The sequence below is a fragment of the Myodes glareolus genome, chromosome 4, assembly GCF_982192425.1.
Source record: "Myodes glareolus chromosome 4, mMyoGla1.1, whole genome shotgun sequence".
In the NCBI taxonomy this organism is placed as follows: Eukaryota; Metazoa; Chordata; class Mammalia; order Rodentia; family Cricetidae; genus Myodes; species Myodes glareolus.
The window spans coordinates 51041808-51068783 of NC_142029.1; the positions used below are offsets into that span (position 1 = coordinate 51041808).

The 26976-nt window shown below is 37.9% G+C and overlaps 1 protein-coding gene across 1 annotated transcript in view; it reads left to right on the forward strand.

Moving 5' to 3' along the window:
* The first annotated feature begins 19735 nt into the window (after nucleotides 1-19735).
* Nucleotides 19736-26976, forward strand: part of LOC125412047 (phospholipid scramblase 2-like) — a 37956-nt gene continuing 30715 nt past the window's right edge. The window contains 1 exon segment of the mRNA XM_087905923.1: nucleotides 19736-19964. Within this exon segment, the coding sequence (XP_087762049.1) occupies nucleotides 19736-19964 (229 nt within the window).

The window sequence follows — 26976 nt, forward strand, 5'->3', positions numbered from 1 at the left end:
CATTTTATGGAATATTTCATCGTAATTGTAGTTTATTTTTCATCTTCTGTTAAATTTAAACCTTGCAAGTATTAATTATAAAGTCACACTTGATTCTGTCAAATCTTGTTAGCTTATTTCTTACAAGAAAACTGATATTATTTTGAAAATATATAGTTTGAAAACTTTTTAAAGGTTACTATTTTTGTTGGCTGGGAAATATTTCTCAATAAAATAAATGCAAATCATAAAAAGTAACTTCTATTTTCTTCTATCTTTAGGAAATAACATTAAATGCTCTTTTATAATTTCTATTATAAAATTTCATACTGAGAAGTCCACAACTTGCAAATTTTAAATGCTTTTTCAATGACATGAACAATGACATGTTTTCCTGCTAAGAAACTCTATCTTTTAGGACTCACTCTCTTTACTACTTTACTGTTGGTATACTGTTTGACATTTATATTCAATTATTTATCAAGAGACCCTACCATGGATTTGAACAGTGAACACTTTGATCTTGGCTGTTCAAGTGAGGTTCAGTCCTCCCAGGTGACTCTAGTTTATGTCAAATTAGCCATGACAACTAATCATGACATCAGGGAGTTTTACCAAAATTTGGGACTGTTCCTGTGGTAAAACTTATTACCTGCATCTTAAGTCTTTGTGCCTGGGTTGTAGGAGGAATGTGGAAAAGTTTGAAATTTGGGGCTAGAAAAAAATCCAAAAAATGCTGTTAGCAGTCTTGAACTGGCCATTGTAGTGACTGTTTCAATGACCAAAAGACAGTGAAAAATTTGAACTCTTAAAGCCCAGTTTCATGGAGGGACATGAACACTTAAGAACAGAACTGGTGCATTCTTGTTCTTTTCTGACAACAAGCCTGGCTTTACTTTGACCATATCCAGAGAACTTGAGTTAACCTGAATTCAAAAGTAACCGCCTACCTTGTAGGCAAGAGGACATTTCAAGGCGGGATGTTGAGACTGTTTTTACAGTGATTTCTCATCACAAACATTCAGCTCTTCTGTGAGAGAAAGCAAGAAGTTCAGTAAAAAGAAACAATGGGCAGCTCTGTGAGGAAAAGGATATAAACAGAACTATGAACAGCAAAGAACAGAGCATTTACAATTGTTAAAGACATTGAGATCATCACCAACCAGCCTCCTCTGTACCAGGAGACTCGAGGGCAAGAGTCCTCCAATCAAAGGCGTGTGAAAATGGAAACTTCAGCAAAGGAGAGAGCCTGAACTGAGAATACAGCTTGAGAGGATAGGAAGTGGTCTCCTCTTCTCTCAAGTCACTGCCTTAAGAAAGATTTCCAATGCCGACACACAGAACTCGATAAAGTTGTGTGGGCTTCAAGGAAGGGAAGGGAAGAGACTACGTTTCCTACTTGTAGCAGAATTTGGCAGTGTCATCCGTGTATAGTTTTAAAGGCATGAAAGCTAAACGATTGCAGTATAATGGAAAGCCGCTCAGGCGAACAGTGTGGAACAAGTTCAGAGTGATGGGCTGTGTCATGGAGCTTAAAATGTCAAGCTTAAGTTACTAGTGAAAATCCCAGGATAGTGAAGTTCTGGGAAAATGGAATGTGTACCGAGCAGGTACACTCTTCAGGTGTAGAATGAAGCCAGTCCAGGCTGGAGGTGTGGAAGGCAGCGGAGCTAGATGATGAGGTCATCCAAGCACTTTGGAATTCACTTTATTATCCCAGAAGCCCCAGGTGCCAGACATGAAGATTTTAGGATAGGTAATTTGTTTTGGTTTTGTTCGGTATGACTGTTCCTACTGTGGCTTTCACTTTGGGAACAGAAATGCTTACTCTGCTACTGTGTGCTGAAAATACGCATCTCCCTTTTGGTTTCATGAGAGCTGAAAGTTAAGAGAGTTTAGACTTTTAAAGGATTGAAACTATTAATGACTGGGCTTTTTGCCGTACAAAGGCATGTATTAGGTATTTTCACATGGTTATGAATTTATGGAGGTGTGAGGTTGTAGGGTTTGCATTAAACTTGATGTTTTTGAATGCCCAGTTGGCAAAGGATACCACTGTGACGGTTAATGTTAATTGTCAATTGTCACAGAATTTAGAATCACTCGGGAAATGGACTTACGCGTGCCTCCGTGGGATTTTCTTAGCTATGTTAATTGATGTCCAAAGCCTCGTCTTGACCGCGGCAGGACCATGACCTCGTCATGGAAGCCTGCACTGAGAAAATGAGAGAAATGAGCTGAGCATTTGTGCCCTGCTTCTTGTCACACATTCGAGTTAATCGTCAACCTATTTTCCATGTCTGTGTGATTTTAAATGCCCCGATTTGTGCCAAAAAGTAGTTTAAAAATTTACCCAAGTTGGAAACCAACTAGATCTGGAGCACTAATACTTAATTCCATTTCTCTACTAATAAAAATGTGATTTTTTAACCGTGGCCTGATTAGTTCCCTGAAGTACTTTCATAGAGATACCAATCCCCTTCGCAAAAGTAAAGAACACATCGCTTAATCTTGTCCTCCATAGTCCATCTATTCATACTTTAGGCTTCAACATAAGAATGTACGCTGTAACAGGTTGCCACATACAACCAAAAATTCGTATCTGAAGTTCTATCTCTACAATTAGAAGATTCGCAAATCATTTCCAACATCAACTTTAAAATCTGTATGCATCTCTCACCTAAGTATCATCTGAAGCCACTGAAGATAAAACTGTAAAGCTGATTCTTTGGAGGGGCAAATTTCCTTATGGCTCTGAAGCCAAGAGGTCAAACAAGTTCTATACTTCCAAAGAAAGAAAAAAGAACTAAGAGTTAACATGGTTCTCAGTAAGTCCAAGCATTAAATTTTAAGACTTGAGAACAAACTCTGTCTGTTTTGCCTTCTGTATACCCTAGGAGAGTACTGGGTCCCCGAGGTTCAAGGAAGGTATGTCCCGTGAATTTATTGGAAATGTCTCAAGTTAGTGTTTATATGATTTTTCAGTTATATATTATATTTGGGGTTCCTCCTATTTAGAGTTTCAGACTCTATACTTCTGCAGTTCAGGGAACGTACCAGATCTTGGGACTCCATTTCTACATTCTGTAGGTTCAAACAATATCGCAGTGAAAGCATTCTATAAGGACCTCTTCTCCATGGGTCCTCAGGGTACTGCCCTCATCTGCCCAAGTTTCACTTGAGTCCCGATGAAGGTAACCAGAACTCCATAGTTGTGCAGTAGACACAACAGCAGATTCAGCACTGCAGAGTATTGTTCATAGTTGTTTCAGTGCCATGTGGAAGGGCATCCCAGAACACCCAGGCCCACTTGAACCAGAGGTAGAGCATTTGAGGAACAGTGCGCCAGAATACAGGAGCTGAGAACACCAGAAACGGTGGGCAAATAGCCCAAGTTTCAACAGGCACCTCAGGCCCCTCTCTTGGAAATGTTCTGCTCTCATGGGTTTGGTATGTTGAGTCTCTAATGTGGCAGCATTGGCAGTCTCTGAAGTGAGACTTTCTACTGCTGTCTTGGTGAATAATAGACTTTATCAGCGCTTATCAGTCTCGGTGCCACACCCTCCATCTTTATTTTTTTACAGGCTTAATAAATTTCCACCCCTTTATATTATGCCTATCTTTTTTATTATACCACTTATCTTTATTTTGTCTTCCATTTACATACTTTTGCTATAACTCTTGCTACACCCTCAATACTTAGCTGAGATATTTTCCTCTATTAAATACTTTAGTGCTTTACTCTAAAGATCCACCTTTTATGAAGTCATCCGACACAAACACTATCCAGTCAATTTCGTTCTTGCTTTGTCAGAAGGTGGGTTTTTTTCCTCGCTTCTAATACCTAGTTCCTCATTTTTGTTTAAGATATTTTGTCTTTCACTAGAATTTTTCTTTATTGTTCAATTTTCTCCCAACATAGTTTTATAACCACTGAGAAAATTCCACTGCAGCTCCTCTCCTCTCCCCCTCCTTTCCTAGTAAGTTAGTGCCGATAAACTTACCTATTGCAACCTATTAAGCAGTTGCAAATTGACCTTGTAACTTCTATTCATTGAGCACAGTAACACCAACTTCTCCAGGGCAAAGGTGAGGGCTAACTTTAATTGCCAAGTTAATATAACCTAGAATGACCTGGTAGAAAATGCCCAATGAGAAACCACCTACATTTGGTTGGACTGTGAAAGGGATTGTCTTTTATTGTTATTGCATTACATTTTTATTATTTTTAATTTTTTTCCAGACAAAATATTTTGGTCATATTCTTCTCTTTTCCCCAACTTGTGACAGATCCTCCTACCCAACCAACTTTTTGTTCTTTCTCTCTCAACGAAATGCACAAGGTGGGGTAGACTTCATTTTTTTAAGAATTGTCAAAATTAGGTTTGTGGTTGTGGGAAGACCCAGTCCAATGTGGGTGGCACAATTTCCTAGGCAGAGAATTAGAAAAGTTGAGCTGAGCACAGCAAACAATCATGTGAGGGTGTGTACATTTACTTCTTTCTACTCTTGACTATGGATGTGACTAGCTGTTTCCAACTCCTGCCACTGTTAACACCCCCATAAGGAGGGGCTATGTTTGGAACTGTGAGCTCAAAAAAAAAACAAAACAAAACAAAACAAAAACAACCCTTTCTCTCCTAAGCTGTTTTTCTCAGGGTGCTTTACCGTGGCAACAGAAATGAAATTAGGACACCAACATTTGTTTCAGTCCCATTATTGAAGCTGCAGTCACATACAGCAGATTAATTCATTTATAAACAAAAAACCAAAATCTGCTCACAGGCTGGGGGCTGGGAAGTGATAGCTCTTTTCTGTAAGAGCTTTGTTTTGTCTTCCTAGAGAGGTCGATATGCTGTATTTTCACATGGCAGAAAGACCAAGAACAGAGATAAATACAATATCTCACATGGCAGAATGGGGTCCCTTCCAAAATGTGCTCTCTCTCTCTCCTTTATTTTTGAGATTATAACTACATCATTTTCCTCTACCCCCACCCTATTCTCTTTTCTTTCTAATTTATGGCCTTATTATTGCATGCATATACTCACCAGAATATGCATATATATTGCTAAATATAACCTCAGTGTATATAATGTCACTTCTCCGTATGCTTCAGGGCTATTTGTCACTAAACAACCAATTCACATGTCCTTCCCTGGGGAAAACCACCATCAGTTGCCTCTAGTTCTTCTCTAGTTCTCTCTATAGCACCAAGGCTTCCATGAATGTTTCCTCGCCCACTCTGACATGTCCTTTTGTGTCATCCTTGTTCAGCTCACATTTGAGCAGTCGTTTCAGTGAGATTTTGGGTGTTGTTTCTAGAAGACACAATAACAGTAGACTCTCTGGTCTGCTGGCTCTTGCCATTTTTTCTACCCCTTCTTCCGTGATATTCCCTGAGCCTTGTGTAGGAATGTTTTGTAAATGTATTCATTAGAACTGGAGTCCACAAATCAGTAATGCCCTCTCTCAAAAATGCCAAATTGGGTACTAAAGCAGAATTATAAATTTTGTGGGACCAATACCTAAAATAAAACCTAAAAAGTATAATTACCTTTTCTTAAGTAATTTTGCTCTTTTCTCTTTCTCCCTCATTTGCTTTGGTAGCCTATTTTGTTTTTTGTTAAGAAAATAGATCCATTGAATTCATATAAATACATTTGTGGTATCCATTCATTAGAACTGAAATAACAGATTAAAAACTTAAAATTTAATGGATTTATAAGATAAAACCACTAATTAATGGTCACATAAAAAAATTCCGCATCCATCCTGTGTTTACAACAGCTAACACTGTGGGACTAATAAATGTTCTTTCCCAGAAGACACTGACAGTTGTTCAGTTATGGAAGAAGCTTATTACTGAATCAGTTTTTTTTTTAATAAGAGGTAACTCAGACTACAGAAGTTTGCCATGCAAAGGCAAAGTACAGAGAAGACATTAAGTGTCTATCTCTTCTCAACAGCTGGAGGTGCTGTGCTCATGACTTCTTGGTATTGTTGACTTTGTGACATGTTAATAGGAAGTTTCACTTTCGCTTTTAATTCCATTTCTGAAATTTCCAGTAGCACTGAACATGCCTTTCCATCTTGTTTGCATGTTCAAGTTTTCCATCTTGTTTGCATGTTCAAGTTTACTGAAATAGTAACAATCTTTTTACATACTAAGTAACTTTTTCTGCTGATTTACTTTATTTTTGATGATTCATTAAAGTTCTTTTCTGATTATCAGGCTGACCATAAGTTAGCAATACTGCCATGATTTTCTCAGTTATGTCCTTTAGTTTATCTGACTTGTGATGGCACTTTAGTATGGGAATTATAGCTATAATTACTAATTATTATGAGTACTTTGCCGTTTGTTTTGTTTGCTTGTTTTTGCTTTGAAAGTCTCTTTTTCCTTGTAGGCCATTAATTTGCTTTTTATATAATGTGAGTAGACATTGACTTCGATTTTATACAACGACAAACTTCCTCAGTTTCAATGGGAGTCCATCTTTGCCATTGGTCTGTAATGCTACTCTGCCAGCGCCCATGTGCTCATGGCATTTTGGGGGTGCTGTGGGGAATGGTATGTTTCTAGGTTTCCTCTCCCATTCTGTTGACTTAGAGATCTGTAAATAAGTGATGATTGTTTAATGTGAGCTTTTATCTTATGTGAGTTTTCTCTTATCTATGGATGATACAATAAGCGAAAGAGGAAGAATAATACAAAGATCATTTAATATCTTGCTAGCTGGAAAGAACTTGTTTTAGGACTGTACCAAGTTATCTACTTAAATCATAACGTTGGTTTTGTTCCTAAAAATGCAAATTGCATTACAGTAAGAAATAACAATAGAAAACAACATACAACTTTAGTACTATGGCAAAAGTGATGTCCAGATGAAATCAGAGTGACACATCCACTCTTTGTAGACATTAAAGAACAGCTGCTTTATATGATTCATAAGGAAATTTCATTTCACAGCCCTTAGCCAATATAAGTGGAACCTAAGGTGTTATGTGCTACAGATGGAATTGATATAAGACCAATTCTTGTAGTGATAATGTAGGTTATCAGTGTTATATACAAGGAAATTAAAATACAACTTATTAAAGGAAGTTCATCAAGGTTAATAAACTATGCCCATGTTCCACATATATCAAAAAGAATGTTCCCAGGGATGGGAGACTTTTACATTCTGCATTTGTACTTCATATTGTATTAAACAAATATGCACTATGAACATATCAGTATACTTACACAACTGACAATGTGTTAGCTTGGGGTCAAACTTTAACCTACTTCATGTCTTGGCCATGATGTGAGGCTCAGTAACCTTAGTCATATGTGTGGACCCTACTCAAGGTGAAACCATCCTGAGGGGGAAAGAGCAGCAGAAGAGACCCAGCAGCAGCAGCGTGAATCTCAGTAACGAAGCTCATTCTGCACAAGAGACTTTTAATGACTGAGTGTCTATGTTCCAATTCCTACTAAGATGTGCAGCTGGGATAAAGAGAAGGAAGGCAGAATTTGAGGACGGTTAATGAATAATCTGTTTACCAGATTGCTGGCTCTGTGAATAGATCAGCTGAAGATTCGATTCCTGTTTCTGCTCATTGCTATCGATCACAGGCATCACAAAGTCCAGTCCAGCATTTTGTTTCAGTTCCATCCCATTGACCAAACTGAGAAGGGTTAAATCTATTTCCTGATGGCATCTCTGAACTGGCCAGCAGGGAGAGTACCCCCACATAACCTTTATTCTAAGCATTGTTCTTGTTCTGAGGTAAACTGGGCTTTGAGTGGACGGGAAACAGAAAGCTTAATATAATAGATAGCAAAAACATTTTAAAATACAAATAGCAACAATGCAATCTTCCTGTGGGACTGCATGAACTGAGCTTCATGCTTCAGTTGTGACGCGTATAGACAGCGTGCGTCCAAGAACCTGAATTCTAAAGCGACTCCCGCCAAGTCCTGTTTGCTTCTCTATTCCTATCATTCAGGTCACTTTACATGCTAACAAGGGAAGACAATAAAATTCCCACAAGGAATTTCCTCCTGTGGACAGGATCCAAACCCAATCAAAGCAAATATGAGGCCACCAGAATTTATAAAGGTGAAAATGACTATCTGCCCCATGCGTAGATTAAGACTTTTGCTTGGGATTCATTTGACTGGTGTCCTGAACCTGCTAATTAGGGCTCATGGCTCAGCTACTGCAGGGACAGCCAGTTGAGTTAAATGCCCAGTGTTGCCGGAGAATCATACTCCAGATTAGGAAAGCAGGAGCCACAATGAGCCTGTGCTGGTGCCTCCCAGACTAAAGCAAACTCTCTCACCTGCAGACTGCCTAAATAGGTTACCATCCCTACCCACATGCCAAGATGTGAGGTCCAAGCCAAAAGTAATGTAGGGTCATGGGAGTCCAGTAGGTTGAAGGGAGCAGATGGAGTCTGCAGATAAGACTTGCTTCATTCAACAACACACAGACCACTAGGCAGGTAGACACAGTCAGGCACTCAGGTACACACCAATAGACATACCTACATATGCAGGCCCGTACATGGGCAGCAGGTAGGCACACCCAGACCCTCACCCACTGGCTGATAAAAGCCAAAATCACTCACTTCAGACCTTAAAGCCCCCCAAAGTGGTCTTTTTTTCCAAAAAAAAAAAACCTATTTAACCAATTATATTCCCATTTACTATGAGTTCTCCAGATACCCACGTTAGCCAGTGAGGTAGTTTGAATGGAAATGGCTCCTGTAGGCTCATATTTGAATACTTGGTTCCTGGAGGGTAGAACTATTTGAGAAGGATTAGGAGATATGGCCTTCTTACAAGAGGTATGTCACTAGGGTAGGGGTGGGCACTTTGCGGTTTCAAAAGAGTTGTGCTATTTCCAGCGATCTCTCTCTGCTTCATACTTGTAGATCAAGATATAAGTTCCCAACTATTTACTCACTGTGCCATCCCAGACTCTTATGAAGGTGTAAGTCCAATTAAGTCATCATTCGCTGATTCCTGGTCCCCTGAATGTTCAATATCAGCCATGTTGCCCCATGTCAGATATTCATATCAGTGTCATGGTATCTAAACATAAGCTGACCATTAAGGACTTTTGTTCCCTGCATGGGGCTGTGATCACACCCAAGAAATACTCTCCATAAATAGATGATCTAGGAACAAAATGTAAGTACTTAAGATAATTTCATAAGTCCTAGCATTTCTGCCTGTTTATGAGTGGAAATGCTTCCTCTGGGGTTAACGTAGTCTTCTGTGCCTCAAGGCTTACCTTAGCTGGTCTTTCCTCTGGCTTTCAATGTCACAAGTACACAGAAACCTTACTTTGACTTCTCTCTCTGTCCCTTTAACTTTATAACTATTCACATATTTAACCTGATGCACAACTAACTCCCCTTTGAAGAAGAAATACCTCTGACTCACAGGTGTCAATTTTCTGCTAAATTCTGCCAGTCTACCTTTCTGCCGAGCATTCCAAAAGTAACCATTAACTGAGGCTAACCTTAAGGGTGCCCATAGCAACCATAACAAATGCCCCTGTCTTGGGGTTCTATTGCCGTGATAAAGACCATGGCCAAAAGCATGATGAGGAGGAAAGGGTTTATTTCAGCTTACACGTCTTGGTAACAGTCCATCACCAAGTGAAGTTACATCTGGAACTCAAACAGGGCAGGAACCTGGAAGCAGAAGCCATAGAACACTTGCTCTCCAGGCTGTGCTTGGTTTGCATAACACCCTGAAACCTCTCCCCTATTAAGGACTCCTTCAGGGAGCAAGCAAGCAATTCTTGCTGTGTGCCTGAAGTCCCACCTGACTGCAAGCAGGCTTCTAAAGGCTATCAATCTGATACCATGGGACTTTCCCTTACCTCTGAAACATAGGAGGTTGGAAATTCTGCTTTGTCTTGTTGGACTGAGTCCTCCTTCAAATTCTTACCATCCTCTCTATGGTATTAATACCTCCTCCAATAAATCTGAGAACTGTGTGTCTCCATGGTTTGCTCCTCAAACTTTATCATTTTCTCTAACATCCTGACTGCAATACTGATGCTGATAAGACTTTGGGACTTCTGTGTTAACAATGAAATCTTAATGGTTTTAAGGGAAGAAATATAAGAGCATATAAAATAGACTCATTTTTCCTGGGTATGTGTATACACACACACACACACACACATTCATATATACATCTGGAAATGCAATTTTACAAATCACACAATTACTACATGGTTAAAAGGTAGCATTTATTAAAGGATCTGCAATATTATGGTAGGTATTCCTCCACTGCATTAAATGCCTGAGAGAAATAGTTTAATCAGAGACAGGTTTATCTTGGCTTGTAATTTCAGAACTTTCCATGTGTGTTTGACTGGTTCCATTGGTTCTGGGCACATATTATAGTAGAGCATCATACCCAATGCACTAGGAGGAGAAAGTTGCTCACTTTATGGTGATCATAAAGCAGTCAGAGAGGAGCAGGGGTCATCTACACTTTGTAAGGACTCTCTTCTTTCAACTGCGTCCAACATCCCATGTAGGGAGCCGCCAGGATGTTGCCTTGGTGAGTTAGTCCTACAGCCTGGAGGTATACAAATCCTTTGATGCTACCGTCCAGGCCAGTTTGCTTGGAGCCTTGTTTGCATTTCAGAGACTTGGTTTCCTGACCTGTCCTGTGGCTTTGGGCCCTAGCAGAATGGCATCAACCAATCAGCATTCAAGCCTCTCCACCATTTAAAAGCAGCTGCCTCTGGGCTCTACTTGCTCTCTCTAAGCTTTCTCTCGTCCCTGCACTCTCTCTTCCCTTCCCCCAATTTTCCTCAATCAAGGGCTCCGAATAAAGACATGATAGGGAAGGAATTCTCGTTTTTCGTGGCGTTCATTCCTGCTGGTCAGGAAGCGCGCCGCAATCCCACCTTCTCTTAGTACCAGCAAATTATAAATCCATCAATGAATTCAGAGCTCTTATTATTCAATTACTTCTCAATGAATAGATTCACCATATGTGGAAAAAAAATCCTTCAACATATGAACCTTTTGGGGAACACTTAATATTCAAACTGTAACAAACTTACCTAGGATTTTTAGCAATCACGTCTCATTCCATTTAATTTCCCATGATTTATCTTACATACGTAGAATTTTTAACTTACTAAAACTACTTGTTAATCTGCTCTTCTTCTTTTTTCCTTACTTATTTATTTAAAGAATTTCCACTTCCTCCCCTCCTCCCAATACCCTCCTGCTCTCCCCACTCCCTCTCCTCCTCCCTCACCATTCCCAAGAGCAGTCAGGGTTTCCTGCCCTGTGGGAAATCCAAGTTCCTCCCCACTCCCTCAAGGTCCAGGAAGGTGAGCATCCAAACAGACCAGGGTCCCAAAAAGCCAGTCCATGCAGACGAAACAAGACCCAGTGCCATTGTCAATGGCTTCTCAGTCAGCCCCCATGTCAGCCACATTCAGAGAATCTGGTTTGATCACATGCTCGTTCAGTCCCAGTCCAGCTGGCCTTGGTGAGCTCTCATTCAATCAGTCCCCTGAATCAGTGGGTGAACACACCCTTCGGGGTCCTGACTTCCTTCTTCATGTTCTCCTTCCTTCTGCTCTTCATTTGGACCTTGGGGGCTCAGTCCAGTGCTCCAATGTGGGTTTCCGTCTCTATCTCCATCCATCATCGGATGAAGGTTCCCTCTGGTTCTGCCTTCCTTGTTCACGTTCTCCCTGCCTCTGCTTCTCATTTGAACCTAGGGAGTTAAGTCCAGTGTTCCAATATGTGTCTCTGTCTCTATCTCCATCCTTCGCCATATGAAGGTTCTGTGGTGACATGCAAAATATTCATCAGTATGATTATGGGCCAAGGCCAGTTCAGGCACCCTCTTCTCTGCTGCCCAGGGAACAATCTGGGAACCTCTCCTTGGGCCTGGGAACCCCTCCAGAATCAAGTCTCTTGCATACCCTAAAATGGTTCCCTTAGTTGAGATATAAACTTCCCTGCTCCCATAACCATCCTTCCTCCCTCTCCCCTCCCATTCCCCCAAGCCATCCCCAATCCTCCCCCCTCCCCTCTCCCTAACCATCTTCCCTTACTTCCACCCCCCCCTCTGTGCACCCAAGTTTGCCTGGCAATCTTGTCTACTTCTAATATCCAGGAGGATAACTATATGATTTTCTTTAGGTTTACCTTCTTATTTAGCTTCTCTAGGATCACGAATTATAGACTCAAAGACCTTTAACTATGGCTAGAATCCACTTATGAAGTGAGTACATACCATATTCCTCTTTTTGGGTCTGGGTTACCTCACTCAGTAAAGCGTTTTCTATATCCATCCATTTGCATGCAAAATTCAAGATGTCATTGTTTTTTACCGCTGAGTAAAACTCTAATGTGTATATATTCCACACCTTTTTTAACCATTCTTCTATTGAGGGGCACCTAGGTTGTTTCCAGGTTCTGGCTATTACAAATAGTGCTGCTATGAACATAGTTGAACAAATACTTTTGTAGTATGATAGGGCATCTCTTGGGTATATTCCCAAGAGTGGAATTGCTGGGTCCTGAGGGAGGTTGACTCCCAGTTTTCCTGAGAAACCGCCACACTGATTTCCACAGTGGCTGCACCAGTTTGCATTCCCAACAACAATGGATGAGTGTTCCCCTCACTCCACATCCTCTCCAGCCTAGGCTATCATTGGTGTTTTTGACTTTAGCTATTCTGACAGGTGTAAGATGGTATCTCAAAGTGGTTTGATGGGATTTTGATGGGGATTGCATTGAATCCATAGATTGCTTTTGGTAGAATTACCATTTTTTACTATGTTGATTCTTCCAATCCAAGAGCAGGGGAGGTCTTTCCATTTTCTGGTATCCTCCTTAAAGTTCTTGTCAAATAGGTCTTTCACTTCCTTGGTTAAATTTACCCCAAGATATTTTATGCTATTTGTGGCTATCGTGAAAGGTGATGTTTCTCTGATTTCCCTCTCTGCTTCTTTATCCTTTGTGTATAGGAGGGCAACCGATTTTTTGGAGTTGATCTTGTATCCTGCCACATTACTAAAGGTGTTTATCAGCTGTGGGAGTTCTTTGGTAGAGTTTTTGGGGTCGCTTATGTACACTATCATATCATCTGCAAATAACAAATGTTTAACTTCATCTTTTCCAATTCGAATCCCCTTGATCCCCTTATGTTGTCTTATTGCTATTGCTAGAACTTCAAGCACTATATTGAAGAGGTATGGAGAGACTGGACAGCCTTGTCGTGTTCCTGATTTTAGTGGAAAAGCTTTGAGTTTCTCTCCATTCAATTTGATGTTAGCTGTTGGCTATGATCCTTGTATCCCCAGTCTCTCCAAAACCGTTATCATAAATGGGTGTTGAATTTTGTCAAATGCTTTTTCAGCATCCAATGAAATGATCATATGGTTTTTTTTTCTTGCAGTTCATTTATATGATGGATTACATTGATAGATTTGCGTATGTTGAACTAGCCCTGCATCTCTGGGATGAAGCCTACTTGATCATAATGGATAATTTTTCTAATGTGTTCTTGGATTCGGTTTGCCAGTATTTTATTGAGAATTTTCGCATCGATGTTCATGAGTGAGATTAGCCTGTAATTCTCTTTCTAGTTTGTGTCTTTGTGTGGTTTTGGTATCAGAGTAACTGTAGCTTCATAAAAGGAGTTTGGCAATGACTCTTCTGTTTCTATATTGTGGAATACATTAAGGAGTATAGGTATTAGCTCTTCCTGGAAGTTCTGGTAGAATTCTGCATTGAAACCATCTGGTCCTGGGATTTTTTTGGTCGGGAGATTTTTGATAACAGCTTCTAATTCTTCGTGACTAACAAATCTATTTAGATTGTTCACCTGTTCTTGGTTCAACTTTGGTATATGGTACTTACCTAAAAAAAAAGTTCGTTTCTGTTACATTTTCCAACTTTGTGGCATATAAACTTTCGTAGTAAGATTTAATGATTCTCTGAATTTCCTCTGTGTCTGTGGTTATGTCCCCCTTTTCATTTCTGATCTTATTAATTTGCATGTTCTCTCTCTGCCGTTTGATTACTTTGGATAGGGGTTTGTCGATCTAGAACCAGTAGAGAGCCAGAGGCAGTGGCTGACTACAAGGAAAAAAATCTCTTCAGGTCTAAGCAGGACAGCTGCACACAGGATCTCACAACTGCTGTGCAGCAGGCACAGTACACCTGTGTAAGCCCAAGTCAGACATGGAAGGGATAAGCGGGGTACACGATTCCACCTCACAATCATGGAGCTGTTGACAATTACTAGCTGATGGGGAGAGAGAAAGATAGTTTTATCTGAGAGGGTAGCCCTTGATCATGTTTTATCTGAGAGGATAGTCCTTGATCATGTTCTTCCAATGGAAGGCTACACATCCAAATATATCTGGGTAGCATGACTTGTTGTTATATGATTTTAAAAAATAGAACACAAAACTGGGTGGGGAGAGAAAAAAGGGGTTGTGTCTTGCAGCAGGAGGGATAAATATTATCTAACCATGTTTGAAACTCCCAACGAACTCATAACAACAGCAATATTAATAATAATAAAAGGCGATATCTTATAACCATTTCTCTGATGAAATAATGCGTTATTTCAGAGATTAAATTTTTAGAATAATAATGAGATTTTGCCTTAAATTATGAACTAATAATGTTAACTCAGTTTGATAGTTATTTATTTAACTATAAACACTTTATTCAAAATCCAAAATTCTTAAACTGAGAAAAATGCACTGACATATATCTTCATAACTAGAAGAATGGAGCTCCATTGTAAAGACAACAAAATTGAGGGGTCACTATTACTGAGATGTGTCATGGTGAAGCTCACTGTAGACAATTCTGAGTAATTTTCATTATTTTTAATATTTTGTGTAACTTTGTGATTCTGTAAAAGCTGGAATTGTGCCATGTTTTCATTTACTCTCATGAGAGAAAATTAAAGGGAAAGCTCTAGATGAAGAGGCATTCAAACATCTGGATATACTAGATTTTGGAGCAGCACAATGCATCCATATTTGTTTTAGTCATTTATTTCTGTTAGTTACTTGAAACATACAGTCCATATTACTGGGAACAAAGAGGGCACAGCTCGATGCTAATTTGTTACCTTCATGCTCAAGAGAAAGTGATCAATGTGTTGATCTGATTAGGAAGTTTGTGAGATTGCTGATTGCATATGACATATTTAGCCAGCTTTCTCTTCTCTATGGAGAAGTCAGCTTCATGGGGATATGAATCTTTTGAGACAGGATGAGCGCATCGTTCAGAATGGCAGCTTGCTTTGGCCTCTGCCTATCCACTTTCTTTCCACTAATGTCAACTGTTCTTTGTTTCTCGGATTTTACCTGCTGTGAGGTGATGAGCCTCTTTCCCAGCCCGACAAAATCCCCTACAAACCCTGCACTGTCCTCATGGGTACTATTGGAAGTTACCCTTCCATGATCTTTTCACTACATAGATATTTAGAACCCCTTTCCTGGATCAGAGGAGATGACAAGCCCAAGGGTGTCATATTGCCTATAAGTGAGGATGGTATAAGGGAGAGTACTAATAGGTAGTAGGAGAGCAGCTCAGCCCACTATCTCAACACTGTTCCTCGAGATATTCCAGTCCCTGGGTTTCAAGATTATTCCATCTTACTGTTAAATATTTTTCTTTTTTCTAAGATGTGAAGGTTTTACACCCTTTCCTCAACTCAAATTCTGCTTTCCATAATGTAATGTTCTATTTACATTCTTTCCCACCTTTGTCTTTTTCATGTGTGACCAAGAAGGATATTTCTCAACATTATTCCCTTGTATAGTATTGGTAAAATGGAAGACAACTTGCAATGCCCATCAACCATGTCATGAGCTATAAATGTTTCATTTCCATGGTGCTTGTCCTACAAAAATAATGATGCCTTTAGCTATCACAAACCTCATGGAGATATGACAGAAAGTTACTCAATTATTTGAAAGCAAATTACTTCAAGATCACAAAAACTTATTATCTATACATCCCTAAGCACCTCCATGTGGCCATAGAACTAGTTAGGTTCTAGGTTCTGAATGGAATGTTAATTGTTGTAGTTGCGGAGACCTGCTCATCCTAGACTGTTCCTAATAGCAACTTGAAAAAACCAAGATGAAGCCAAGATGAAGGTCCAATCTTCTTCGCACTGTTGTCTAAGGTAACCATTTCATATGTATCTTTCAGAGACTTTGAAATATTGCCAATCATAAGTGACTATATACATTTATGCCTGGGATCCTATCCATACCAGTCTTTAAAACTCATATCAGGTGTATGAGGTTTTCTTTTTTCTTTTTATCTTTTTCTTTTTTTTTGGCCATTATAACAAGACCACATCTGGATGTGTTATAATAATAGAAAATTACTTTTTACAGTCTGGAGGATGGGTACTCAAGATTAAGATGCCGAGATTTGATATCTGATAAGAATAAGACCCTGTTCCCTCATAATCTCTAACTTCTCTTATATCCTCATAGGGCTTAAGGGAAAATCTCTCCTGGAGGTCTATTGTATAAAACCCTGAATCCTATCCATGAAAGTTCTTTCCTCAAGACTTAATCATTTCTTCATATAGCCATCACTTTATGGGTTTCATTTCTTGCTATTTGACAGGTATATATTCAGGCTATTGAACTAAGAAACTAGTGTTCAGACACAAGGAATCATATTCTATTGATGCCTCATTGATGCTGGTGTGGTATGGTATGAAGCCTTTTGGAGACACTGGCTAAGATTCTGAGTTCTTAAGCTTTTATGTTGGAATTTAGTCTCTTAATTAGGAATTAGGCTTTTATGTTTCTGTCTAGAGTAAAAAGAATCAAATGCCCTAGTTGGAGTATAACAAATGCTATTTACTTCCAAACACATTTTACTTCTGACATAAATAATAATATTTATGAAACTTACACGACCCTCAAGAGGCCTTATGCTTTTCCGCTATCTTTTCATACTGTTCATACCCATGCAAAGATCTAAGTCAAATGCTCCCATTTTCACTATCTTTCTAGGGACATGTGGGTTCTTCTCTCAACTGTTCCACATATAAATCTAATGTGAGAAGACATTCCTTAGAATCATGTTTCAGTCTTTAAAAATAGAGTGACTCTTGACCGAGAAATGAACAAGAAGTTCTCAACTTGAAATAACAATCCTTTCAGAGATAAGATATTTAATAGGTGTGCGATTATACAACCAGAACCTAAGTCAGAGGCTCAATTCTAAGAGTTCCAGTATGTAAGGACTAGGCAGTAGTTTTCAAGAAAGCAAACAAAAGTGATGATGAAGAAGCAAGGCAGGACTTTATGCAAAATGTACAATTTAGAAAGGAGAAAATTAAACTTCAGAGAGTCTCTTTGGGATAGTTGTGAGCTTTAACATTAAGGAGAACTGGGTAGGGGGTGAGAGTATACATAACTGAGCAGTCTTGATCAAACTGGTGTGGTGATGATCATCTCAGTTTGGGTTCTGTAAATCACTCCTAATGAAGTATTTTAATGGGAGAAGTTGTCTCCCAGGGGGTTAATGCTCCCACTGGGCATAGGGAGAGGGTGTTCATCATGAGGATATCTCAAAGCTTTAATATTCCTCGAATCCAAGGAGGTTATAGGTTTAGAACAATGACTAGATGTTTTCTGGAGATATTTCTATCTAATCTAGAGTTAGATAATACTAAATCCAAAAACTAATTACCTGAGCTACTATGATCTTTATAACATAAATCTTGAAAGAGGATGGAATATGTTCAATTTCATAAGAGTTGAAAATATCTATAAATTATTATTATATTTTGTACAGAACTCTGTACGCTTACCCCAAAGTAAAGATACAAATGAAATTAAAAATGCCATGGCTTTGTCCTGATTATCTCTATACTATGGGCTAAGTTATAAGTGAATTATTTCTCATTAACAGTACTTTCTAGACATCTATTAATAATCTCATGGGACAAAGTCAAAAATTTCTTCAAAATTAAGAATATTTTATCTCTGGCTTAGGGGTCATGAAAAATCCACATTCTCTCCAACAACTCAAAAGAATATTTTAATAGAAATAATTGTGTGATTATTGCTGGTTCTTTAAGAAATGAATGGGTCTTTCAAGAAATCAAGAAATCAAAATGTGCTGGAATTAAATATAAAAGAAAACACAGTATCTACAGGATGCAAGGAAGGAAATCCCAATACAAAAGTTATAGTAATATGGTAACTTGAATGAGAATGGCCTGCATAGGCTCATATTTGAATGCTTGGTCTCAAGTTAATGGAGCTGTTGGGGAAGAATTTGGAGGTGTGGCCTTGTTGGAGGAAATATATCACTGGAATGGGCTTTGATGTCTAAAAAGACCACGTTATTCCTGTTAGCTCTCTCTTGGGCTTCTGTAAGATGTAAGTTCCAGCTACTGCTCTAGCATACGCTCCTCCACTGTGATGATCATCGACTCACCCTCTGATACTATAACTCTTTCTCTTTTAAGTTGCCTCAGTTATGGTGGCTTGTTATGGCAATAGAAAAGTTACTAAGACAAGCACTAAATGCCAACCTTACATTCTCAGAGAAATCTCAAATAAATAGTTTGCTGATGCTTCATAATGCCCTGAAAAAAAAACAGCATCAAACAAAATACAACTATAGTAGACAGGAAAAAAGAAAAAACAAGATCAGGGCAGAAATCATTTATGTAATCACACGTGAAGATTTGGAGCTAAGAACTACCAACGAGAGAGAACACGTGGCATTTGCCTCTATGGCTTTGGGCTACCTCATCTAATATGTTCTTTAGTTATATCTGCTTACATGCAGATTTTATTTTTCTTTATAGATTAATTGTAATCCATGATTTATATGTGACACATTTTTTGCTATCTCTCCACTGGCTGATGGATATTTATATTGTTTTCATCTCCTTGTTCTTGTGCATAAAGTGTCAATGAACATCGCTGAGCAAGATTCTGTGGAGAAGGATGTTTCATCCTTTGGGCATACACTGTGGAATAGTTTTGCTAATTCATATGGCAGTTTAATTATAACTTTTTGAGAGTTCTCCCCTGGTTTCCAGACTGATTTCTAGACTGGATACAACAATTTACTACTGCAAAATAGTGCATGAATATTTTCCGGTCTTCGTTTTTGGTTGTTTTGTTATCTTAGCCATTCTCACCAGTATATAATGAAATCTCAAGGTTGTTTTAGTTTTCATTTCCCTAATTGCTGAGGACAATATATACTTTTTGAAATATTTCTTTGTAGCACAAATAATAAAAATTCAGAGACAGATAATGGGGTTCAAGCTGAAGATCAGATGAGCAAAGCAGCCAAGCCATTAGAGAGATCTTACCTCTACCAAGGTTCAAACAAAGGGGTGATCTTGCAATACCAACCTCAGACACCACACTCCACTGAGCTCCTGTCTCCTGTCTTATATTCCTTTCTCTGCCCAGCCATATGGCTCCTGTTTCCACCTCTCTAGTGCTGGGATTAAAGGTGTGTGATCCGAAGTGCTGGGATCACCTTTGTGTGAGCTCTGTTTCTCTTTTAGACAGATTCAATCTTGTGCAATGCAAGATCTCACAGAGATCCATCTGCCTCTGTTTTCTGAATCCTGGGATTAAAGGTGTATGCCACCACTCCCTGGCCTGTATGGCTGACTAGTGTGGCTGTTTTGCTTTCTGATCTTGAGGGAAGTTTTATTTATTAAAAAACAAATAATATGCCACTATATTTCTTAGTCATTTTTGGTGTGGGAGAATTGTCTGTATTCTGTCAATCATATTTTAATAAAACACTGATTGGCCAGGCAGGCAGTATAGGCAGGAAAGCCAGACAGGAAGTAAGGGTGGAGCAAAGAGACTGGGAGTTTTCTGGGACACAGGAAGCTCTCTCGCCACTCCTGCGCAGACCACTGAAGAGGCAACATGTAAGCTGTCACACTGAGAAAGGTACTGAGCCCATGTGGCTAACATAGATAAGGATAATGGGGTAATATATGTTATAAGAGTTAACAAGAAGCCTGACCTAATGGGCCAATCAGCTTTATAACTTATAGAGATCTCTGTGTGATTGATTTTCTGGGGCTTGCCGATTATGGGGTACCCGGGCGGGACAGAAACCCCAACAAGCCGGCCCCTCATGTTACACATTTTATTTTTTCTTTTGAAAACTCCTTGTTCAAATTCATAGCCATTTTTTAAATTTGGTCATTTATTTTCTTGACTATTTTTTAAGTCTAAAGTCCACAATATGGACTTTAATCTACTGTCAGATGTAGACCTGATAGAGATTCTTTCCCACTCTGTGGCTCTTCATTTAATTGTTTTCTTAGTTATGTACAAGTTTTTTTTTTCTTTTTAACGAAGGCTCACTTGTTATTTGTTGGCCTTAAATCTTGGGCAAATGCAGTCATATTCAGAAATTCTCTCTCTAACCTGTGCATATTAGGACACTGCCTAGGTTTATTCTTGCAGTTTCAGTGTTTTGGGTTTCACAGTGAGCTCTTTGATCAATTTGAAATTAAGTTTTGTGCAGGGTGATAGATATGTCTCCAATTCTATTCTACACGTGGATATCCAATATTCCTAGCATGTATCTGTGTTTGTCAAAGATGCTCTCTTCTCCTGTAGATGATTCTGGAATCCTTGTCAGAAATCATGTGGCTTTACTTAGGTGGACCACTGTACTATCCTTCTACTGTTTGGCTTTCTATTTTGTTTCGTTGATCTTTATTTCAGCTTCTGAGCCCACATCATATTGTTTTTATTATTTTAGTTCTGTAATATGTCTTGAGATTTGAAATGGTAGGCCCTCCAACAATATTGTCCTCTTTTTTCTTTTCCTCGGGAATAATTTGACTAATGAAAAATTTTTTTGTGGTCCTAAGTGAATTTTAGAACTCCCCCTACCCGTTTCTGTGTAAAATGTTGGAAATTTGATTGGGATTGCATTGAATCTGTGATTGTCATTTTTCTTTTACACTATTAATTAATGGGATTTTCCATTTCCTAACACCAATCTCAATCTCATTCCTCAGAGATTTGATATTTTTATTGTAATTTTGACATTTTAATTTTACCTCCTTCGTCAAACTTATTCCTAGATATTTATTTGCTTTTAGGCTCTTGTCAATAGGAAAGCATCCATGAAATTTTTATTAGCTTATTTGTGTTCAATGTATGTAAAGGTTATTACTTTATTTTTTTAAATTTCATTTTACATTCCAATCAAAGTTCTCCCTTCAACCCCTCCTTCTGCCCTTCCCCCATGCCTCTCCCTCAGCCCAACCCCCATTCACTTTTCCTAAAGGGAAAGACCTCCTATGGGAAGTCAACAAATCTTGGCATATTAAGTTTTCTGGTGGAACTGTTTTAGATTTTTTATGTAATGTAATATATCGTCTGCAAGTAAGACTGATTTGGTTTTTCCTTCTCCTGTTTATACTTCTTTACATTCTTATTCTTGCTTTATTGCTCCAACAAGTGCCTTCATTACTATATTGAAAAGGGCTAGAGATAGTGGACAGCCCTGTCATGTGCCTGATTTTAGTAGAATTGCTTCAGTTTCTCTCCATTTAGAACGGTGTTGGCTGAGAGTTTCTCATGTAACCATTATGTTGGTGTATGTTCTTTTTTGTCCTACTTTCTCTAGGATTTTCATCATGAAGGCATGCTGGATTTTGTTGTTTTCTGCATATATTATGATGATCAAAAGATTTTTGTTCATAAATCAATTTGTATGATTTATTATAGTGTTTGTTTATATACATTTAACCGTCCTTACATCTCTGGGATAAGCTAACTTGAACATGGTGAATGTTCACTTTGGTATATGTCTATACTCATTTCCCAAATATTTTGCTGTGGATCGATTTTTGGATCTATGTTAATCAGATATTGGCCTGTAGTTTTCAATTTGTTGTTTTTTCTTTGCTTGTTTTTGGTATTACAGTAATACTAACTTCATAAAAGGGACTTAGAAGTCCTAATTTTTCTTTGAAAGATTGAAGTACTATTAGTTGTAGATCTTCTGTGAAAGTCTGGTAGAATTCTTTGTGAATCCATCTCAGTTTGTGCTTTTCCTAGCCAGAAGGCCTTTTATTACTATTTCAGTCTCCTTTGTTCTTGGTGACTGTTTAGGTTGTTGATCTCTTCTTTTTTTAACTTTGGTGGTTTTGATGAATCTAGAAAATCTTCTTTCTCTTTTTTTAGATTTTCTGATTTAATTGAGTACATATTTTTAAGTTATTTCCTTATAATGTTCTAAATTTATTTAGTGTCTGTTTTAATGGTTCCTGTTCATTGTTGATTTGTGAATTAGGCCATCTCTTTCTTTTTTCTTTTTTTTAGTTCAGCCAAAGATCTGTAAATAGTTTGGCTTCTCAAGGACCCAGTTCTTAGATTCATTGATTATTTTCATTTGTTTCTTTGTTTCCATTTTATTATTTCCTGCTCTTATTTTTGTCTTTCTTGTCATCAACTGGAATTGGATTTAATTTTTTGATGTTTTTCCAAATTCTTACATTGCATCTCAAGTCATTTTATGTTCCTTTTGATCTCATTAAATGTAAGTTCTTAGAGCTATAAATCTCCCTGGCAGGACTCCTGTTAATGTGCTCCAGAGGTTTGTTTTGTTGTGTTCATTTTTATTTAAATCTAGGACTTTTAAATTTCTTTATTGATTTTTGTCTTTTCCCATTCATTACTCCCTAAACAAATGTTTAATTTCCATGAGTTTGTGAACTACCAGCGATTTATTTGCTGTTAAGTTTTATTAAATTATGATCAGATAGGATACATTGAGTTTTTTTAACCTTTCTGAATTTGGTGAGCTTTGTCTTGTGTCCCAGAATGTGGCCTATTTTCCATGGAAAAATTTTCCATGGAATGCTGAATATGAAATACATTCTTTGGTGCTTGGATAAAATATTCTGTAGATATGTTAAGTACATTTGATGTATGGCATCATTAAATTTTAATATTTCTCTTAACTTTTTTCAGGTGACTTGCCTACCTGAATAATCGGGGTACAAAGATCATCTATTAGTGGATTGGTGTTTATCTATGTCTTTGTTTACAATAGTAATTTTTAAAAGAAATGTTAAACATCAGAATTTGGTTCATTATTGTAATGTCATCTTGATTGATTGTTCCCTATATTAGAATGGAGTATCCTTTGTTATCTATTGTGATTAGTTTTAGGTTGAAATCTATTTTGTCAGATATTAGGGCAGCAATTCTGCTTATTACATAGTCCATTTGTTTTGTATACATTTTTTCACCCCTTTACTTTAAGGTGATTTCTGTCTTTAAACTTAAGATGAGTTTCTTGTACATAACAGAAAGATGGCTTTTGTTCCCTTGCCCATTCCATCATCCTCTGTCTTTTGACTGAAGAGTTGAAGCCCTTAACAACTTATAATTATTATTGAAAAGTGAGTTTTGATTGTAGTCGCTTTATTGATTTATTCTGCTGTTTGTGTTCTTCTTCATACTTTGTGTTTCAGTTTGCTTTCTTGTAAATCCCACCTGCCCAGGGGTGGCAGAATCAACAGTGACCTGGGCCCTCCCAAGCCAGTCATTAATCAAAAAATTCTCCCACAGACTTGCCTATAGTCAATCTTGATGGAGACATTTCTCAATCAAGATCTCCTCACCCCAGATATGTCTATGTTGTGTCAAGTTGACAAAAACCAACCAAGACCTGCTTCAGTGTCCTATGTGGGATAGAGAATAGCAGGGCGAGTGTGGAGGAAGATATTAGGAATTCACAAGAGCATAAAAGGATTAAGCACACCATGTGAAGAAAATTAAAGTACAAATGTGGGAAAACTGCCAACTATTTTAAATTTGTTCTCCTTTTATCTGTTTCATTTTTAATCTCATCTGGTAGAGTTGGAGCTTTAGGGAATAATTAAGTTGGGAGGAAATTGTAAACATAAAATGTAAAAACATTGTGAAAGTAGAATGTAAAGAGACAAGACAGAACTCATACAACACAGATGTGGCTAATCTTAGAAAAGCACCTGAAGACTCCATGATCAGTTCTATCAAGAGTTAATTAGAAATGGCAATAAACACCAGTGACATTTGTTTAGGTGGTAATTACATTTTTATTGGAGTTTTAATGTTCTAAGCTATATATACACTATAGACAAAAGCATTGTTGTTGCCGGAGTAATGGAGAGACTAACAGGTGAACAGTTGTTCCCAAAGCATGGAGCTTGAGGTTTTCAGGACCAATGTTTACAAATGCTTTAATGACATGAATGATGTAATGATGAGATGCAGAGTCAATCTTACTTCCATTCTGTGACACCAAGGACGAGGGATGCCATGTATTTCGTAAGCCCTTTTCCAGTTTCCAGTGCAGCTGTTTCAAAGCAGAACACAAAAATACTTGATAATCAAATAAACCCCTAGCTTTTACAACTCTTTCGAAATAACTATTCCTTCTAAAATAGCATTAAAATAAATTATTTTATATATTTAAAATATATTTTAACTAATGTTATTATAAGGGGTAGAGAAATATTTTTTTAAGAGTGGAATGGCTTAAAATTAATTCAAAGAATTCTGCATTGAAAAGGAAAATTTCACTGTTTACTCCTGATTCCCTTAGTACACAATAACTTTTGGTGAAATTAAAATTTATTACAAGAGAAAAGAACTGAAGATCTTGTATTTGGAAATAGTATGAATTTTCATTCATAATTAAAACAAGAAGAAACATGTTTCCATTTCAGAAGGTTGTTGTCTGTTAATTTTATACCTCTCCTAGATAACATTTGTAAGAAAGCCACTTTCGATCATGATAAAATTAATAGGAAAGCATAATATATGCTTATGTATCAGAATCATCCCTCTCACAGGTAAGAATAAAATGTAGAAGCATGTTCAAAGGATAATACTAGTTTATCAAAATTTTAAAGTTCTAAACAATAAGCAGAATTGGAAAAAGGACTAAATGGGTATATTTGAGAGGAGACACAAGATTGTCATGATTTCAGATTGCTGCTTGACTTTTAGAAAAGACCAAATATAATTATAATACAATAAGATTTTTAATATACTCTGAAAGATTATTTTTGAAAATAATATGAATTGAGCTGACTGTGGTGGCACACGCCTTTTCTCTTAACACCCAGGAGGCAGAGACAGGCAGATCTCTGAGTTCAGGGTAAGCCTGGTCTACAAGAGCTGGTTCCAGGACAGGCTCCAAAGCTACAGAGAAACATCTTGAAAAACAAAGCAAAATAAAAAACAAACAAACAAAAACAAAATACTATTTAAGAAATTAAAATAATAATAAATGGTTCATTTAAAATTTACTGGGAATACTAAAAATGCTGTAAGATAAATAACAAAATAAATATTTAAGAGCTCCACATAAAAATCATGATTGATCATGTTATAGCAATCTGAGATAGCTAAATTTAAGGATGCCCCAAATTCATTTCCTCCACATGAGAATCCCTAAAGTAATATGTATGACATATTTTGAGATGAGCGACCATTGAAAAACACTGGAAATCAGCAAGTGAGTCATGACAACCTTGTCAGATGTAGTAACCTGTGACAACATAGAAAGCACGGAAAATGAAAGAAGAAAGGAAGGAAGGAAGGAAGGAAAGAATCTGCCACTTACACTCCATGAGTTGAGAAGTTAAAGACCCCCTTTGGTGTGAAAGAATTATCTGTATTCTGTCAATCATGTATTTTAAATAAATGCTGATTGGCCAGGCAGAAAGTATAGGTGGGAAAACCAGACAGGAAGTAGAGGTGGAGCAAAAAGAACAGGAGTATTCTGGGAAGCAGGAAGCTTCTTCCACATTCCTGCCCAGACCACAGAGAAGCAAGATGTAACCTGCCCTGCTGGAAAAGGTACTGAGCCACATAGCTAACACAGACAAGAATTATGGATTACCATAAGATGTAAGAATTAGTTAATAAGAAGACTGAGCTAATGAGCCAATCAGTTTATAACCTAATGTAGGCTCTGTGTGATTTTCTTTGGGATTTGCCAGCTGTGGGGTACTGGGCAGGACAGAAACCCCAACAAACAAACAGCCTCTCATGTTACACCCCTTTGTATAATTAAGAATAAAAGAGAGTCCTGACAACAGTCTATGCATATACTGGCCCCTTTCACTACTGTAACACGCTGTGCAGATACTGGTCCCTCTAGCTACTCTACTGTAAAACGCTGTGCAGATACTGGCCCCTCTAGTTACTGTAATGATTCCCTTCACTGGAGTCCTCACAATGTGAGCTACATATCATCCTTTATCCACACTCAGTTGCCTGCTTTGCTAGTATCTCCAGTGTTGCATGGTCTATAGAGACAGTAAATATATCTGACTGTACTACAGTTTTCACAGTTGTTGAGGCTACAAGAAGGATGTCTTGCTAGCACTGTGTAACAACTGATACTCCAAAACGTATCTTCAACAGGAAAGTTGTTACTAAGAATACTACCCTCCCCCCAAAATAGTGGGGATAATTCATCCACCAGATAGACAAGTCGTACTTAGAAAGTATGGAAAAGCAAGTACGTGTTGCTGGAGAATCTCTGTATTCCCAAAGAACTTAGCATAGGCAAAGTGTCCGATAAATATGCAAGTGAACAGTAAGTAAAATTAGGAGGGAAGTATGTGCCAGATTGGAATGTGAAATTGAGCAAAGATAAAAATTATAAAAAAGAACAAAATGTATCAATAACCAGAACACATACAAACAGATCCCATTAAGCAGAAGCAAGAATAGCTGAACTTAGAGGCAGATCCTTTACAATAGTCTAGACAGATTATGGTGGTTTGAGTGAGAATGGCCCCCCATAAGCCTAGATGGTGGAACACTTGGTCCCCTGTTGGTAAAGCTATCTGGACACATTTGTGAGGTTTAGAAGTATGTTATTGCAGCCTACAGAATGGGAAAAGATCTTCATCAGCCCTACATCAGA